This window comes from Cyprinodon tularosa, unplaced genomic scaffold, assembly GCF_016077235.1.
Source record: "Cyprinodon tularosa strain WSP-4 unplaced genomic scaffold, ASM1607723v1 ctg74, whole genome shotgun sequence".
In the NCBI taxonomy this organism is placed as follows: Eukaryota; Metazoa; Chordata; class Actinopteri; order Cyprinodontiformes; family Cyprinodontidae; genus Cyprinodon; species Cyprinodon tularosa.
Window position 1 is genome coordinate 267,708 of NW_024039496.1, and position 17,431 is coordinate 285,138.

The 17,431-nt window shown below is 39.0% G+C and overlaps 1 protein-coding gene across 6 annotated transcripts in view; it reads left to right on the plus strand.

Moving 5' to 3' along the window:
* Nucleotides 1-17,431, plus strand: part of mctp1a (multiple C2 domains, transmembrane 1a) — a 171,961-nt gene that overhangs the window by 125,639 nt on the left and 28,891 nt on the right. For all 6 annotated transcript variants that reach the window (XM_038269858.1, XM_038269859.1, XM_038269860.1 and 3 more), the window contains 2 exons: nucleotides 1,814-1,930; nucleotides 13,990-14,046. In XM_038269858.1, coding sequence (XP_038125786.1) covers nucleotides 1,814-1,930; nucleotides 13,990-14,046 — 174 coding nt within the window. The remainder of the gene's footprint in view (nucleotides 1-1,813; nucleotides 1,931-13,989; nucleotides 14,047-17,431) is intronic.

The following is a 17,431-nucleotide window of genomic DNA, read 5'->3' on the forward strand; positions in this document are numbered from 1 at the left end:
TAAAAACACTGAGCTCCTTTGTTCATCTGAAGTCAAGTTTTAGCACCTCTACTGCACTTTGTCTTGACAGATTATTTCAGAGTGTGTTACTATTACAGATAATAAATATCTAACTGTAGATAGAGTCTAGTACATTTACAAGAAATATGGAAGTTTGTTGAGTTTTTTTGTTGGATATTTTTTTATGCACAGTTATAAGTGGTTCTTGAGGCGCATAGAGAAAAGTTGCTTTGCTTTTTGGTATACAAATAATAAATTATTAAACTGTTTGTTTCCACTTCACAACTGTTTAAGAATAAATCTCTGAGTGTGTGTGGGGATTTAGCCAGAGACTGCGTGTGATTTCAAGCCTTTTGGGAGATATTTAAGTTACAGCAACCAGACTGCTCAGGTTTATTTAAAGAAAGAATTGAAACATAGAGGAGATTTTATGATGCGCTGGATATTTTTAATGTTTATTTTAATATTTTTGTTAATTTTGCATGAAATATTTCTTGCAAAGTTTCGATGGGAGCCATTCAAACTTTTCTGAACAAAAAATAAAAACAAAGCAAGCCTTTTTTTGCATATAAGCTGCCGTCCAACTCAGCCAAGAAATATTTAGAATAACCTTCAGCTACAGTAGTAAAGAAGACTTCCCAAACCACGGTATGCTGCTCAGAAAAGAGCCGGATTGATTTCATATAGCTTCCTCCAGCACTTGTGAACAGTGTTGTTCTACTAACAGGATAGATTAATTGTTGCACAGACCAATAAATCTGCTTTATACAGTAATAGTCTTAGTTTTACCAGTCTTGAAAGTTTCCCGTCAGAGCTGATTGCTAAACGGGGAAGCATTTCCATGCAGAGTAATTAATTTCAAATCTTCCTTTGCTCCTTATTTTGAAATAATGGATTTGTTGTACTTAAATTTGATAAATATGTTTGGCTAGAGGACATTAAGCATTAGGCACGGTTTGCATTTTCAGCGTTCGTTTATAATTGCCGCCAAGATTTTATCAGTCGTGAGAAATCTCTCTGCGCTTTAAACATGATACCATTTGAAAAGATAAATATGCTTTTGTGTGTGTTTGTCTCTGACGGATGCTGTTCCCACACAATAACCCATCTCATTTTTAGCAACAATTGAAACAAAGCTGCCCCTCTATTCGCACAATACTGCTGCTTGGAAATATCAAGCCATGAGCATTGACAATTCGGCTTTCCCACAGATATCTCCTCCAACGGCCGCAGAAATCTGTTGTTGGAAAAGCAGAAGCCTTACAAAACCAGCATACGAGGTTTAGGGGAAGGTTAATTTTCAGATGTGCTCTTGTTGTTTGGTGATGAGAGGGGAGGTATAGAGGTTATGGTTGTGGCAGATGGGTGCAGAGGAGGTTAGAGACAGGGCATATGAGTCTTTTGGAGCAGGAGAAGAGGGTATTGGGACTTGGAGTGACAGGGTTAGGGACTCGGGGTGTGTGGGGTCATAATTTGGAGTTTGGGGCTCAGCTCAAAAGGGTCAGCTTTGATGAGCTGCATCTGAAATGGTACACGACCTTGGACTCTGGGATGAGTGACACAAAGGAAAAACCGATGACAGCTCGAGGTTTTCCTGCATCTGAAGCCGGAGGCCAACAAAACTTAAAATGGAACGATGTTACAGCCTGAGCTTCTTTGGCTTTTTTTTTTCTATCCTCCTCGTTTGCGAGATATGACTGTGTATTATCGCGAAACGCACATTCAGCCTCAAAGCAGCCAAAAATATCAGCTGTTAAGGGTTTTCACTTCTATCCTAAATGATTCCCCTCTATTTCCTTTTCTCTACCAACAGATTTTCATCATTGTCGTGTGGAACTTTGAGCTTTATATGATTCCCCTGGCTTTGCTTCTACCTTTGGCCTGGAACTACATTCTCATTGCGTCGGGGAAGGATACAAGACAAGATGTTGTGAGTTAACCTGCCGCTCTGTTTAGTACTCTTCCGCCTTTCTTTCATCCCTCATCGTAAGAGCAACAAAATAATTTGTTTTTCAAATATATTCAATAAAATTTTTCCTACTTTGTCCTTGTTGTAAATACATACATTTTTGGACATTACACAAATCACATGATTTTAATGTGTGAAAACTGTTATATGATTAGAATTCTAACTATCGGTGAATTGTAGATGTACAGATTAAAGCAGCTTTTAGAGCTCACCTTTTAAATGAAACTGAGAATCAAGAATTTGCTTTTAATTTTTTGTTTTTTTTCTAAGTAATGTCTGTTAGTTTTTGTTAATGAAAAACCCAATTTTGCCAACAAGAAGCCTGCATTTCTCCACTGCATCCCACATTTCTCACTTTGCCTTCTTTGAGGCAAAGAGAAGGCAGAAATAATAGGCTGTCACCTTGAGCTATGTTACGCCACTTACCTGGTAGTATATTTATTTAATTCATTCTATTTTTTTTATCTCTTATACCAATTAAATGATGTCAAAGCAATGTCATGGAGAAACAGACATGTTTTAATCATGGCCAGGCACATTTGGAGAGCAGAGAGTGAAAACGAGGGAGAGAGCCGGACTATGGAGTGAGCGTGAACAATGAAGTGATTAATTTTAATAAGTGCCTTCTTCCAAGACTCAGTCGGAAATAACCCGTTAACAGACTTCAGATTTTTTTACAGCCTTGCCTTCTGTATGTATATTTATCTCTTCCTAAGGAATCTTTGGATTAGATTGGATTGAATGTGGAAGCCTGTATTAAACTCTGTCATTATATTAAACCAAATCTAATAGCTGTCGGTCATTGTAATGCTATACATAAGAGTGGAATTAGATTTGAACTGAACATGACATGCACTACAGATCTATAAGTCTTCAGAGCTAATCTCTGTTCCTAAGCCTTTGACTCTGTATTTGTCCATTTATATTTTGACAATAGAGTGAGGAGTATGAGGCAGATACAGTTCTTCTATAATTTGATAATAGATTATAAACATAATTATGATTTTTTTTCATTAAAAAAAAGTATATTTGCACAGACTATGAGGAAGAGACCTAAATATAAGCAGGTCTTTTTTCTTACCTGTAGATGGCGACATTGCTTGACAAAATAAATGTGTATAAAGTGTAAAAAAAATAAAAAGTAAAGCCCACCTTAATGGAGCGAAATGAAGCTTTATGGATTTGACAATGATGTGTTTTACTTTACTTTACTTTACTTTACTTTACTTTACTTTACACAACTTAACTAAAATAAGGCAAAACATTTATATATGATTTGAGTGTAGAAACAATATCTCAACATTTAATCAATACCTTAAACCATTATTGTACTTAAAATATGGAAATATTTCCCACCAGATTTTAGCTAGAAACTTTTTCTCCCTATGTTTAGTTTTCCTCCCCATATTCTACTTCTTCTGTTAGTTATATGGTTATCTTTTACCTCTGGACTTTATTTTTCAACATATTCAGATATGTTGAACCTTCAGAGGACCTTCAGAGGACCTTCAGAGGACTTTCTTTACAAGCCTTTGACACAAGCCGTCAAGGTTTTACTTACTTACTCTGCTACAAAAGGTTCATAGCTGATCATAAAATAAATGTAATCTCTTTCTGTATGGTTAGATAATACGCAAAGAGCTTTAGTGTTGTTGTGGCAGTTAAACCGTACAGATGTGTAAGTATTTGAGTATCATAATAAATGCTGTTTATCATATGGAGGGTTAAGATGCTTTTTCTGTTATGAGATGAAAAGGTGAGACTACAATATCTTAGAAAATACCCAACCATTGTATGATGCTGTTTGTACTCTCAGTGACAGTCTAGGTTAATACTCTTTTAAGTTTTGCTGATTAAAGTTGGTTCATTTATTCTCACTTCCTCGCTTCAAAAAACAATGATTCAAGCACAAAACACGTGTTTCAAATGTTTCTAAACCAAAGACAAACTTTTATCTGTCCTAGTTAATACCTAAGCACATTTATATTTAATTCCCTATTATTTAAATGCATAAAAGTTGGGTTGAGCCTTTCCCAATGGCCCTTCGTGTGTCTCTTTCCTGGGCCACTTGGACCAAAGGCAGGGTCCTATGTACACAGATTGGAACAGCTCAGGAAAGGTTCACACACCTTTAGCTCATAAACTGCAAAAACAATCTAGAAATAGGTAAAAATGTCTTACATTAAGTGTACTTACCCTTAATTTGAGTAGGTAAATAAGATGTTTTGCCAATGGAATTTTAGATTTATTTAGATTTCTGGTTTTTTGCATTGTACTGTACCTTTACTTCTTCTCATTCTATTCTCTATTTTGGTTATTCTTGCTCTGCTATTGTTGTTGCTGTTTTCCTGACTCCATCTGCCATCTTTGCCTCCTTGAAACTGTTATTGCTTGTTCATTGTAATTGGTCATTTAAACCTATAATTCTATAAATTGCATTTTTATATCTCCTTTTTATGTTTTTTTTTTATTGAGTAAATGTATCCAGATACTACAGGGCATCCACAAAAGTACAGACATACACCCACACACACAAATCAAATACATAAAGGATTTTTTTTCTTTTCTCATTTTCCTTTGTCCTCTAAGACATACATGTACAGTAAAAATAAAGCTTATTTTGACTTGAGCTGACCTTTTTAATAGACTCTAAGTACCCTCTGATTTCTGTCCCTGTTTACTTTGACTCTACCAATCTTTCTATGCATACATGCAGTGGACGATTGATCCCACAATAAGCATGAAATATTTGGCTGTTTGTTTTTTCCTTTAACTGTTTTTCCTCTTCCGAGTCGTTATAAAGCTAAAGCCATGGTAGACTCACTGTTTGTCTCCTGCTACTGGCAAAGAACCAAAAAGAACAGAAAAGAAAAACAGGAGAAATTTCTTCCTAATTACCTTTAACAACACACTAAATTAAAGCATTGTGCAGAAATGAGCAGGGGTCAGTATCCGGTTTGTTTCAGTCTTGCAGCAGTCTGGGTTGAGGGTAATGCCAAAGGAATCTCTAGGTAGCCCACTCTCTGGCAGAGGGAGAGAAAGTGGAGAAAGAAATAGAGATAAAACTTAAAATAAATAAAATAAATCAAAAACTTAAGTCAAGGCTTTTTATCATAATTGGTCTTGATTCAACTGATAGGTTGAACATACAGACTTTCCCCTGGTTTTACAGTGAAGCCATACGTCCATTGCTATGTCTATTGCAGAAAAACTAAGTATTTTCTACATGCAGCTCCTCTCCATTCAGGGTCACTGACTGTTGTGTGGTTACATGCTGCTTTGTAAACAGATCCCCGATCAGCACTTCTTACCCTAGCCCCAACCTTGACCAGAACCTGCTAAGCAGTCAGAACGTCCTTAAAACAGCGATTAAAGGAAGCGCTGCACCAGTCAGGTCCCCGACCTCTTCTCTTATTTTGTAGCACTCTGACCTGTAGATACTGATTCTCTAGAACTGTTAGTTGACCTGTGTGTCATAGTGGAACATGCTCACTGAAACAAGCAATAGATCGTGGGAAGCTTTCAAATATATGTAGAAGAGGTTTTCATTCAAAACCTGTGAGTGTATTTTCACTAAAAGAACAGAACTTGTGTGTTATTCCTTTTTTGTGGGAGATGGGCTGAAGTTTTAAATACCTCTATGTCGTAGATCTCACTCAGATTTTGAGACTAAGATCAACTAAAGGCTTGCACCGAGTTTGGCCATTCAAATAAACTAACTAGAGTCTTAGCAGATTTCCTGAAAAAAGAGAAAAGTTACACGATGTATCCGTAGATGTATGTAAATAAAAATGGCCTTTTCCCTATTTTCATCTTGGTACGACAAATGTCAGTGTGTTCTATTGGAGTAATATGTGTTAGACCAGGACTGCCTGATTATAGAAAAACAAATATAAAATTGTGCCTAATCTTCCTGTCCACATTGACAAGGATCATCCCCACAGCATGATGCAGCTATATCCATGCTTTGTGTTGGGGTCGGTGTTTTGAAGAAAGGCTAAAAGGTAAATTTTTGGTTTCATCTCACCAGAAAATCTTCTTCTTCCTTTACATGGCGTATATCAAAATAAAAACCGGACATTTATGACTTTTTTTTAACATCATATAAAGTCAGCTGGTTGCCATTGATTAAATTAGGTGATAGCTTAAAATAGCTTAAACATAAATGTTCATTTCACTTTTTTTATTAATAATAATAATAAAAAAACTCTAAATCTAAAATAAAGTACACAAAAATATATGATTTTGTTCTAACTTAATGGGGGTAACAGTATAAATACTTCTGCAGGGTACTTAAATACTTATTTAGTAGCAGATTTCTGTTATAATTTACATTAATTTACCTAGAGCATATGACAGGCTCTGCGTTGAACAAGCAGGGACACATCCCAGCAGATATTACGTGTTCTCTTGGCCCAGAAAGGCCCTAACCAGATGTTGTAAAGGTGTTAGTTTCAGGGCAGGCTGTTGCAGAGGGTACATATGGAACATGATGATGTCTTTTTTCCACCACGGGATGACGGGCAATTAGGCCTCGTCACACTGGAGGGCCATCCTCTTTATCCCATGCTTCAGACCATTACATTGATTCACCCAATGGTTCTGCCAGCCCATTACGGAAGAGGAGACCTTAATGGCCTGAAGATACTTCACACTTAGAAATGTGCCTTCGGTGGGAAGAAAGATAACTACTTTCAACCCACTCTACATCATAAGTGTTTACATATCAGTAGAATTTTCAAGGAAACAAAGCTAATAATAGCTAATAGAAATAAATGTTTAAGGGATATTTTAAGGCTCAGAAATCTCAATTAGTTTTATGTTTATTTCATGTTTATCTGTATTGCTTAAAATGGTCCATTTAACAGAAGGGGGTGGCTAAATGCTTTTAAATATATAAAACAATTTCTCATTGCACTTTTTATATAATAGATTTTGCATTTCAAACAACTTCTGCATTTCTCTGGTGTCCTGTGCTTTGACATTTGCCCTAATTAAGAGGCATGGCGAAACGCAGGTAGAGGAGAGTGAATATCAGGATAGCTGGAAGACAGAAAGGAAACGGCTGCCTATTATACCAGACTTCTCCTTTAGGAAGTCACACCTTCACTTTTCCTCATAAGAACAGAGCTCTGGAAAGACAAGGAGAATGAGAAGGGGAGATGGAGTGGGAGCAGGAGACAGAAAAAGACAGAGAAGCTTTTTCTGAGAGAGACGATGAGACAGAGGCAGAGAGGGAAGCAGTGGTGGATGGCAGGCACTCCTCCGTGTGGAGTCAGACATGGCAGTTGGTGACAGGTGACAAAATCAAAAGGTCATGTCACTTTTAACTGGGAGCGCCTGTGCCCCGCTGATTTCCCCCGTGCCGCCCCGGCATCAGCACCGCTCATCTCTGCTCCTCGCGCTGCCTCTCCGTCTCTGCTAAACTGGCAGCTAGGATGGCAGGCTGGCAGGCAGAAAGACAGGCAACGGGCTAGAGTTTGAAGCGGGACGGGAGCATCAGGGACGGCGATGCAAAATCCTCCCTGTCTCCCTTTTCATCATGTTGCCTTCTCCCCTCCCCCGTTTGTCTGACTCTCTTCATCGCATTGAACCTTTGGAAGTGTCTGTGCTCTTTGCAAACAGCGTCAGCAGTTCAGGGTTTGTGCTTAAGTGCTTGTTGTTGTTTTGTCTGTGTGGCACATCCTCTGTTTCTGTTTGTAAGCTTTTTCCATTAAAACCTTGAACTGAAGTCTACAGACAGATGTATAGTTGCGTGAAACTAAGTGAAACTCAAATAGGCCACTAGTTTTAACAGCTTTTAGCAAATCAGAAGGATAGGCCTTAGAGTTTCCTAGAAGGAAGCAACTCATTGGGCAGACCCGGACCAGTCAAACTGTGTGGCTGGTTTCTTGTCCACATTTGATTTTTGTCAAGCTTTAATCTGCCTCTTCTGCAGTCATTTATTTCTACTGAGAGCAGAGGCAAGGTTCTGCTTGTGAGAGACTGTCTGCTGTAAAAAAATGGCTAAAAGAATGACGGATACACTTACCTGTGTTCAGCTTGCGTTCGTGATTATTGAAGTTTATCTGCCTAGTATTACTACAATGGTATAACAGCAATCTCTGTGTGTTCCCTACATTGTAGAGAATGTAGATCTCTTGTTTAATTGTAAGGTCTGGAGAAGGCCACCTACATCTCCAGTTCCAGCAAGTCAAATGATAGGCAGAGGTTTAAAACAGGAAATAGAGCCACTGCGATAATTGTTGCTTTACCTGAACTGCAGACATAAGCCATTGCTGTTGAGCTATTCTAGCTGTCCCAAACTTTGGATTTCCTTATAGTTTCCTTCCCCAGACCTTCATCATTGTTGATTCAACCTGCATTCACTGTTCTAAAAAGTATAGATATTTTACTTTCTGATAAATAGTTATGCAGTGCATATATATGTAGTTGTTATGATCTTGAACTAATCTTTCCACCATTATAAGTACTAAAAAGCTGGTTAATCTGTGGTTGCATATCTGAAATAAGCTGTAAAATACAGCAGTAACACATTACTGTAAAGAAACTAAAAATCTTTGCCAAGATGGTTTTCCATTTCTGAATATACAGCTACCCTTATTACCCCCTACCAGCAGCCTGCAGCTCCAGTAGCACCACAGCCTCAACCCTATCTAGCCCCCCACCGGGTGAGCCCTGGCTGGGGCAGTGCAGAAGGAAGGGCCCCCCTCTGAGGGCCATGCCTCTGACAGCTTGTGAAGCCCCCCATGTGAGTCAGCCTGGCTCAGTCTTATCAGACGCACAGCCCTCCACTAGTCTGCAGATACTGTAGTGCTGGCAACACACATACACACGTATAAACACTCATGGACAGTGCATACCAAATAGGGCCTTGAGATCCCCCAGCCAGCCACCATGCAAAGCCTCAGCAGCTGGAGAGGTTAAAACCCCCTCACATATCAAAGAGGAAAAACAGCAGGAGGACGGAAGGAAGGAGGGATATAGGAATGGGGTGAAAAAAAGAAGGGAAAAGTATATCTTCGTTTTCACCTGGTTGTCTGCCTCTGTGTCAATTCCCCCTGCGGCTGTCCTTGAGAAGGTGAGGAGGGGAAAGAGTGGAACTCAGTCTGGGAGGAGAAAGAGGTGTGAGCTCAGAGGTATTTCTGAGGAAGGGTGAAAATGATGTTGTTACTGGTTCAGGTTGTAGAATTTTTCTTTCCCTCTCCTGAGCTGATATAAGCACTTGGTTCATTGATCCAGACAGGTTATTCTCAGTTTAGATTTGAAGAAATTGAGCTTGTGAAGACGGAGTTGTGTTTCCTTATTGGGTTTTTTTTTTTTTTTACTTACTTGTATGTGGGTTTTCTTATCTCTATTTACTGATAGATATTCGGTCTGTGTGTAATTTAATTTCAGTATAAATGCAGATGTTGTCTAAAGGATTCAATGTTTTGTTAGAGAAGATGTAAAGAAAGAGGCCATCAGAGACTCGGGAACCAAGCAGACACCTCAGGGATAATGTTATGGACAACTTTAAAGCAAGATGAGTTTATAAGGGGATATCTTATGTATCGAATACCTCTTAGAACACAAATCATCATCTTTAAATACAGAATTAGGACTGAGGTCAATTATCAGAAATCAACGAAGAGATCTGTGATGATTGTAGAGGAGCTGTACTGCTTAAAGACTCTGTTCTGCAGCTCAAGTAGTGTGTTGAAAGGATTTAATAAACTTGTCAATCACTCCATGAATCTGTCCTTATTGAAGTGTGTGAAGAAGACAACCATTGTCCAAAGAAAAGTCTTAACAAACCATGCAACAGAAGCAGTAATTGCAAGGAAATAAGTCCTTTATTCTAAGACAGAATTGAAAATGTGTGAAACATAGTGGTGGTAGCCTCGCACTATGGGTAGGACAGGTCAGAGTTGGTCAGAGGATAGCAGGACCACAAATATCAGACAATCCTAACAGAAACCTCCTAGGGGCAAACCAACATCTGAGACAGAGAAATGGATTCATCCAAACTCATCAAATCAGTATTGACCTTATAGCAGAAGGGAAAGTGCATTAGTGGTTACCAAGATCAGAGCTGCTAAATAATGTTGGCAGTAAAGAAGGAGGCTATATACCTCCTATATTAGTTCCTTTAGCATAGGGACTTTCTGCCATTTCGATCTGGTGTTAAAGAATCACATTGAATATCGCAATCCTCTGTGACAGAACAAATAGAGTTACATAATACATTATTTCTATCTGTGTGACTAGACTATGTGTCACAGATGAAAATGTCAGCAGAGTTTCAGCCGATAAAACCGTGTAACTTGTGTTTTCTGTAGTTCCTTTTCACAAGGCTCCAATCCCAAATTACACATTAATCATCCACGTGTGTTTCTATTGCATAATAATGTCGGAAAGCCTAAAGGCTGTCTGGAGGTGTCACAGCTAGAGTTCCTTTCCTACCCACCATAGTGTTCTTACTGAGGATTCCATGCAAGGTGTAGGTGGAGGAGCAACTAGCAGTATCATGATTGGTAAATGACCGTAAACACAGAAATAGTCCTACAGTGGAATGGCTAAAGCAAACCGTACTGCTAATGCTAAGAGAGATGGTTCTATAAAGCATTGAGTGAGAGTTTTTCAGGTTTTTATTAGTGAAAAGGTGGAAACTATGATTTTGTTCCTCAACTTCATTATTGATAACTTTAAAAATAGTGAAGTTTGTTGTTTTTATGCACCAAAGTGTTAAAAGTCCATCACAATACTTAGGTACATATTCTGCAAGCATAAAATGGTAGTATATTATATATAATAACCTTGTAAAACCTAAAGCTAATGCCCTCTGTCCTTAAAAACATTCTAGGAGGGCCTCTGCAATGTTGTAGGCATGCAAGCAGGTACCTAGAGACAGGGGATGCAGTGAATAAAGAATCAAATTTCCGCCATGCTGCATGGAACATGTACACCAAATCAGCTTTTTTGGTCTAACCCAGGGCCAGATATATACTTTTACATTTTTAGAGAACTTAAAATTCTCAATGTCAGTGTATTCACTAACATTATGAGCATCTAATCTTTGTATTTATGGAGCACAGTGTAATACCCAGCATCAACCTTGTGTCATTTGTATTGGTCTGAATATGGTAATCTCCGACTCAGTTTATATCAAACTGACTGGAGCAGCTCTGCAGGCAATGCGATCCTTTAGACAGGGAGGCTGTTTGCCGCTGCTGCGCTGTAATGATAGTTATTCAAACAACATTATAATGGAGGATAAGCAGGCAAATGATACAATACACCAAACAGGTTTTAGAAACAGGAGAAAATGAGGGAAACAGAAGAAGAGAGGAATGCAGAGAGCGAATAAAAGATATTTGAAATTCATCGGCATTGCAGAGGTAATTTATATCCTCCCTTACTGAAACTCCAGAGCGCGTATTTAGCCGTGACAATCTTCAGGGCAGATGACATGCTCCATGTCATTTTATTTATTAATTTTACACTGTGTCTCATTGCAGGAAACATGACTTCTATCTGTAACCAGAGGCAATAGAAGGGAGTGAGCAGAGCAGAGAGCAGAGGGAGACAAACGACTCTATCATTCTCCCTGTCTCTGTAGGTCATGCTTCTCCAGCTAGCTCACGCTTATTCCTTTGTTTAAAGTTGGGAGCATGTGCCAGGCGTGCCCTGGTAAACCCTCTATGTGCAGGACTCTATTCTGTTGCCATGTTGGCATGCATGAATGGATTTGAGAGGGATTGTGATGTCTTTTTAAACAGTTATAGTTCATTTGTTTGGAAATGCCACAAGGCTTTCATTTTACAGAGTCGCGTAAACATCTTTCTTCTTTGCCGAGTGTAAGAATTCCTTTTCTGGTGTTGGGATAATATGGTGCTGGGTGTATTCTGTATCAATAAAGAGACTGTCAGATGTGAACAGCTAGTGCTTATTTTTCTGGAGGATGGTGTTCACAGTTCGCACCAAAGCTGGAACAACCACTTCCTCTTCTGTCATTAAAAAATGTGAAGTTTTGTACATAAATGCATGACTCTTTACCCACAGCTATTGATAGAACACACTCAAAAACACTCACGCTATTGATTCTACCCTCTCATCTCTGCTGTTCCGAACTCCTCTTTGTTTGTGTGGGAAGCTGCATTTACATAAGAGGCTTATGTCAGCCGCCGCACAGTTTCCCCCTGTATTCCAGTGAAAAACAAAAAAGGACAAAGGCCATTGTCTTGTTAAGTAATGATTTTTGGATGACTCCAAAGTAGTTTTTGCTGTATGTGGAGGTGGGGAGGGTGAAGTCGGTGCCTGATGAAAGTTTACACAGAGGTTGGGACTGGGTAATACAACTCTTGGCAGAGAGCAGATAAATTTTGGGGTTGACCACTATGTTTGGCTCAGAAAATCAGTGTTTGTTTGTCTAAACGTGAATCGAAACTGTGGCCTGGTAACTGTAAGGTTTGATTGACAGAAAGAGGGTGATACAGTTTAGAAAGGACTTCTGATTTTCAGACCACTGACGTTTATTAATTCTAACAAAGAAAGTTGTTAGAAAAGAAGTTGTTTGTACCTTTAAACACTAATCAGGATAATAAACCAGGAGGACTGAAATATTATGGCTCAAGATTCCCTTATCAGAGGTTCAAATCTCTAATTTTTTAAATCTTTGGCTGCCTGCTCTAGTTTAGGCTATTTCTCCATTCTCATGCAGTGTTGACTATATTACATCCGAAAGGCTCCAAATATTTAGAATGTCCTGCATGCTCTATAACACGAATTAAAATCTTAAAGAATTATGTTTAGCTTTCCTCATATCAGCACTTCATCATATCATATTAGCACTTTCATCAATATCCTGAGTGGAGTATCCTGAGTCCTTTTTACACCTGGAAAAGTGAAGTGTGAAACGAGCAATGCAGCGAGAGGATGAAACATCCCAGAGCCAGAATGACAGGCATCCTCTGAAGTGTAGCTGTTCTGCAGGGTTGAAAGAATAGCCAACATGTCTCCACAGAAAACGGTTTCCTTTACAACAGCATTCTGAGGCATGTTTCGATTGTTTTTGTTTAAAATTAGATTAGATTTTCTTTTTAGTTTCTAAGCACATCAACAAGCAGAGCTAGTGAAGCTGAAAATATTGTGACTCTGTTCATCCGGTCTTGTTAGCTTGTTGCTAACTCCTGAGCACGTATCTAAACAATATATAATGTCCTCATGTATTTCATTTAAAATGCCTCTTAATTTGAATGTAAAACTTCTGCTGCATAATAACTTCCATATACCAATGTTGTGCTCCACAGCGGTTGTTGTTCTGAATTCGTGCGCATGATTGTGTTTTAAGGCAAGTCATTTTTCTTCTTGTTGTACAGTATGTCTCATGGTGTCTTGGGGCTTCAGAGCAACACCAGCTCCAGTTTTATCAGTCGTGCTTCACTGAAGCAAATAGTTGCCATTCTTTGTGACTTTCTCTCTGGGCTTAAGCTCTTTTTTTTTCATTCTTTTCTCTCAAGGAGCATCTTTGTATGTGAGCACCAGGGGTATTTTTGCTGAAGTAGAAAAAGTGATGGTAGAGTGTGTGGATCAATGTAAAAGGTTAAAGAGGTCAGTAGAGGATTTTTTTAGTCCCTCCAAGTTAAATTTTGTAACATCTATAAATGTTTTCATTTTATATTGCAATGCAATTTAAGTAGATTAATAGACTTTAATCTCAGGCCTTTGAAATTCAAAGTCGGAGCATTTGCTTGCACTTCCAGAAGTGTCAACATGTTTGAACAACAGAATGGTTCTGAAATTAAATTTCTACTTCTGAACCAATCTGAAGACTGATGACTTTTCAGCACCCAGAAATCCAATAGTTGTGCTATCTGCAGGGCCTTCATACTCATTAACAAACACTAGGCAGCCATAAGCATAACCAATCAGCTTTAATGTGCCTCTTTGGCCGTCCAGATTGTGTATAGATGATATTTATCTAATGTTTTCCATGTTTCTTTTTCCTTGTTTTTTTCTCATTCCGCTGCGTTCGTCAGCAAGCTGTGGAGGACCTGCTGGAAGACGAGGATGAGGATTTTGACAAAGATGACAAGGTAATTATGTCTCATGTCTGGGATACACACACACACACACACACACACACACATGCACGCTCACACACATCGCCTCAGGAGGGGTTGACACTGCTTCACAGACCAGAAACACAAACAGACTAACAAAATGACTGCTTTTCCCCTCCTTCCTCCTCCCCCTGTTCAGTTATTCTCACCGCCTGAGGCACAAACACATGTTCACAGATTGTACAACCTTTTAACCTTTTTTAAAGTTTTCTCTGTAGGTAAATGCGGGGCACATTCCTTAGCTTTCCACTTTGTAGATTATTTTATTTTGGTCTTCTCTGTTATTTGCTACGCTATCCCTGAGCTGAATTTGCATTTATTAATATCGGGCTTCACTCCCTTCTTTCCGGGAACATGTACCTATTTAAAGTGCTTAGTTTGCCGTTTAGGTCCGTCCTCTGTGCCTTTATGTTGCCGTAAAACAGCATCTGTCCTTGTCCAGACAGTATCAGGTAACAACAGGTGGCTACTTTACGGCCTCGGCTCGTTACACTGAAGGAAAAGCGACTGAAACAAATGCCACTGGATGGGACCTAAACAAATGCTCCTTTTGGGAGTTTTATTCTCCCTAAAATCTGTTGTTTTAACCACTCGCTCCTGTTTTCTGTGTTTGCATTCCTGGTTTGTAAGTCACGTCTGGTTTAGTTTTTTTATTTAATTTTGGTACTAGGATGAGATGTATCCATGGAAATCTGAACCCACAGCTGCATCGAAGGGTTTCTTGAGGTTTAAGTCTCTCTTAATTAGTTTTCTAATTTTGAGGAGAACAGGGCTCTGCAAAATAATGCTTCCCCCTTCACATTTTTTTCTTCTAATTGTGTCCTTTAACATGAACTCCTCCATTTTTTTATGCAGTTTAATGCGATAGAACAACACAAAGTACCTCAAAATTGTGAAGTGGAACAAAACATAGTTTGTTATCCATAATTACACAAACTTATCAGATGATGATGCCCATATACAGTACAAACTCATCATATAATTGCTGATTATCTTTTGATATTTTTCCTCTGTAATTATGAAGATTCATCTTTGGTTATAAGCTCAAGTCTCTAGGGTGCCGTCATCCTTGTCACCTGTGCTACTTCATAATTTTAACATTTCTTCATAATAGGATCATGCTGCTTAATTCTTTTTTGTGTTTAACGGACATAAGGAGTGATACTAAGCACATAGGCTGATTGATTCCAATTGTTTCTTCGCAAGGATCAATCTGACTTTCACAGCTTTATTTAACAACAGATTTCTTCTTGTTGCTCTTCCCTTTACATGGTTATATTTAGCTCCCCCACAGCGCAATACTACCACCACCTTATATAGCTGTGAGGATCTGTGAATTCAGGTTGTCTGTGTTCCAATAATGATTTGAAAGTTTGTGGTATTTTTCCAAGGCACCGTAACCAGTTCGTGATGAAAGACATAAGGCTTAACTGAATCTACAGGGAATAAAATTGAGAGATAATGTTATGCTAAAATATTTTGTGAGTTTTTCACATATAAGAGCATAGGTAAAGTAAGGCAACCTATCCTTTAGCAGTAAGAAGTACTGAAAGAAAATGTAAAAACCCATTAATAGTGCAGATGGTCAAATAGTCATTCCACTAGTTAGTCAGCCTGGATGCCAGTTCGGTGAGGAACACAAAAGATATGTGAATATTACATCCTCTCCCAGTGTGATACACAAGAAAAGTTTCATGATTGTGAAGTTCAGAGGCTGTGATGTGGTGGCGAGGGCGGGGGGTGAGCAGGTAAAGCTCCAAACAGAAGATAAGCACCAGTCAACCTTGAACCTTTTTCATTTCTTTAACCACTTCTTTACATCTCTTCTACTTCGTTGCATTCCCTCCCTCCTCCCAAGGTTAGAAATGAAAATATAAGCATTTTGAAATCTACAGATTATATAAAAATGCTTTTTATGACTTTTATATTGAAATGAGGCACAGAGGCAACTAGTGTGGCTGCATTCAGATTTGGTCCCAAACTGATTATTCCAAATAAAAAGAGTCCTGCTCTCTGTTCGCAGAGGGCTGGGGGTGCAGGATAGCACAGCTGTCACAAAAGCTACAATTTACCAACCCTGGCTTCATACATTTTGATCTATCTCTTTCCTCCACTGTTAGCATTTGATTGAAGCTGCAACGAAGTTGAAAGGGGGACATTTTACTTTTTTTCTGTGCATACATCTCTCCACCCTCATACTCTCCTCTTACTCCTCCTTTACTTGCCTCCTCTTCTGCCTTTTTCTTTTGACACAGATTCTCTCTCTTCCCTTTGCTCAACCTCCAGCCTGGTTAAGTGCAGAACAAATAGCAGTTTCAGAGCCCAGCAAACCTATCTTTTGTACTGAGTGTGAGCTACAGCTTCAGATGGTATGAGTAAGTATGCAGGACGGGTCAAAGGAGGCCTCTTTTATGGCACAGACCTATAGGAGAGACCTCGAAGAGCAGAGAGAGCAGCAGAGAGGGGGGGGGGGGGGGGGATTAATAAATGTGCCAAGGCCTCATTTTAATTGAACTTGAAGCATATGTTGCAAGTATGTACAATCTGTCCCAGATGTTCACTGCGGCCATGCGGATAGCTCTTCCCAGTGCACCACAAGGCAGCTATTAGCGGGATAACCTTTGCTCTAAAGGCTAAATGGGGTATTACATGGCCAAAAAGTAGAGCACCTGTTTTTCATTGCAGAGTGGACCCCTTGCAGACTTTGTGCCTTAGTCTGCCGCATGTGTTTTGACTTAGCAGATTGTTGGGCAGACGTGAAAAGTGTCTTTCTCGTGAGTGAGCGCTGATATTAGTCACTTAATCTCAATGAAAGTCCAGCATGTCAGCTAATTGATTGGGAAGGCTGAGTTGTTAAAGCCTAGAGGGCAGGCGCACAAAGGGTGAAAGAGTGGCAGACGCCAACAAATTTGTCTTATCGCTTCTCCTGCCTTATTTCCCGCTGTAGGTTCACACGAAAGCGGACTTACAGCTGGGATCGCTGATTGATTTGAAACGTCTATTAACGCCGGGTTAAATAAGTTCTGAAATTACACTAAATAGCTTTAAAAGCACTAAAGAAGTATACTTCGACTTTACCCTTTCAAATGTTTCACATTTTGCACTAGCTGGTGCCTCAGTGTTACATTAAATCCCATCAGGCTGTGATGAAGTTTATTGCATTGTGATTACTTTTAAAAGGCAGCGTAACAACAGGTCTGAACTGGGTTGTATTTAAACATGTAAACATTTTTAAATAAACATATTTAAACATGTCAAAAACTCCATGTTGAAAAAAACCTTTGAGTTAGATTGAAGTGTATAGCTCTTCGTATATTTACAGCCTGCTGGCTACAGTCCCTGTGTAATCTAAACCATG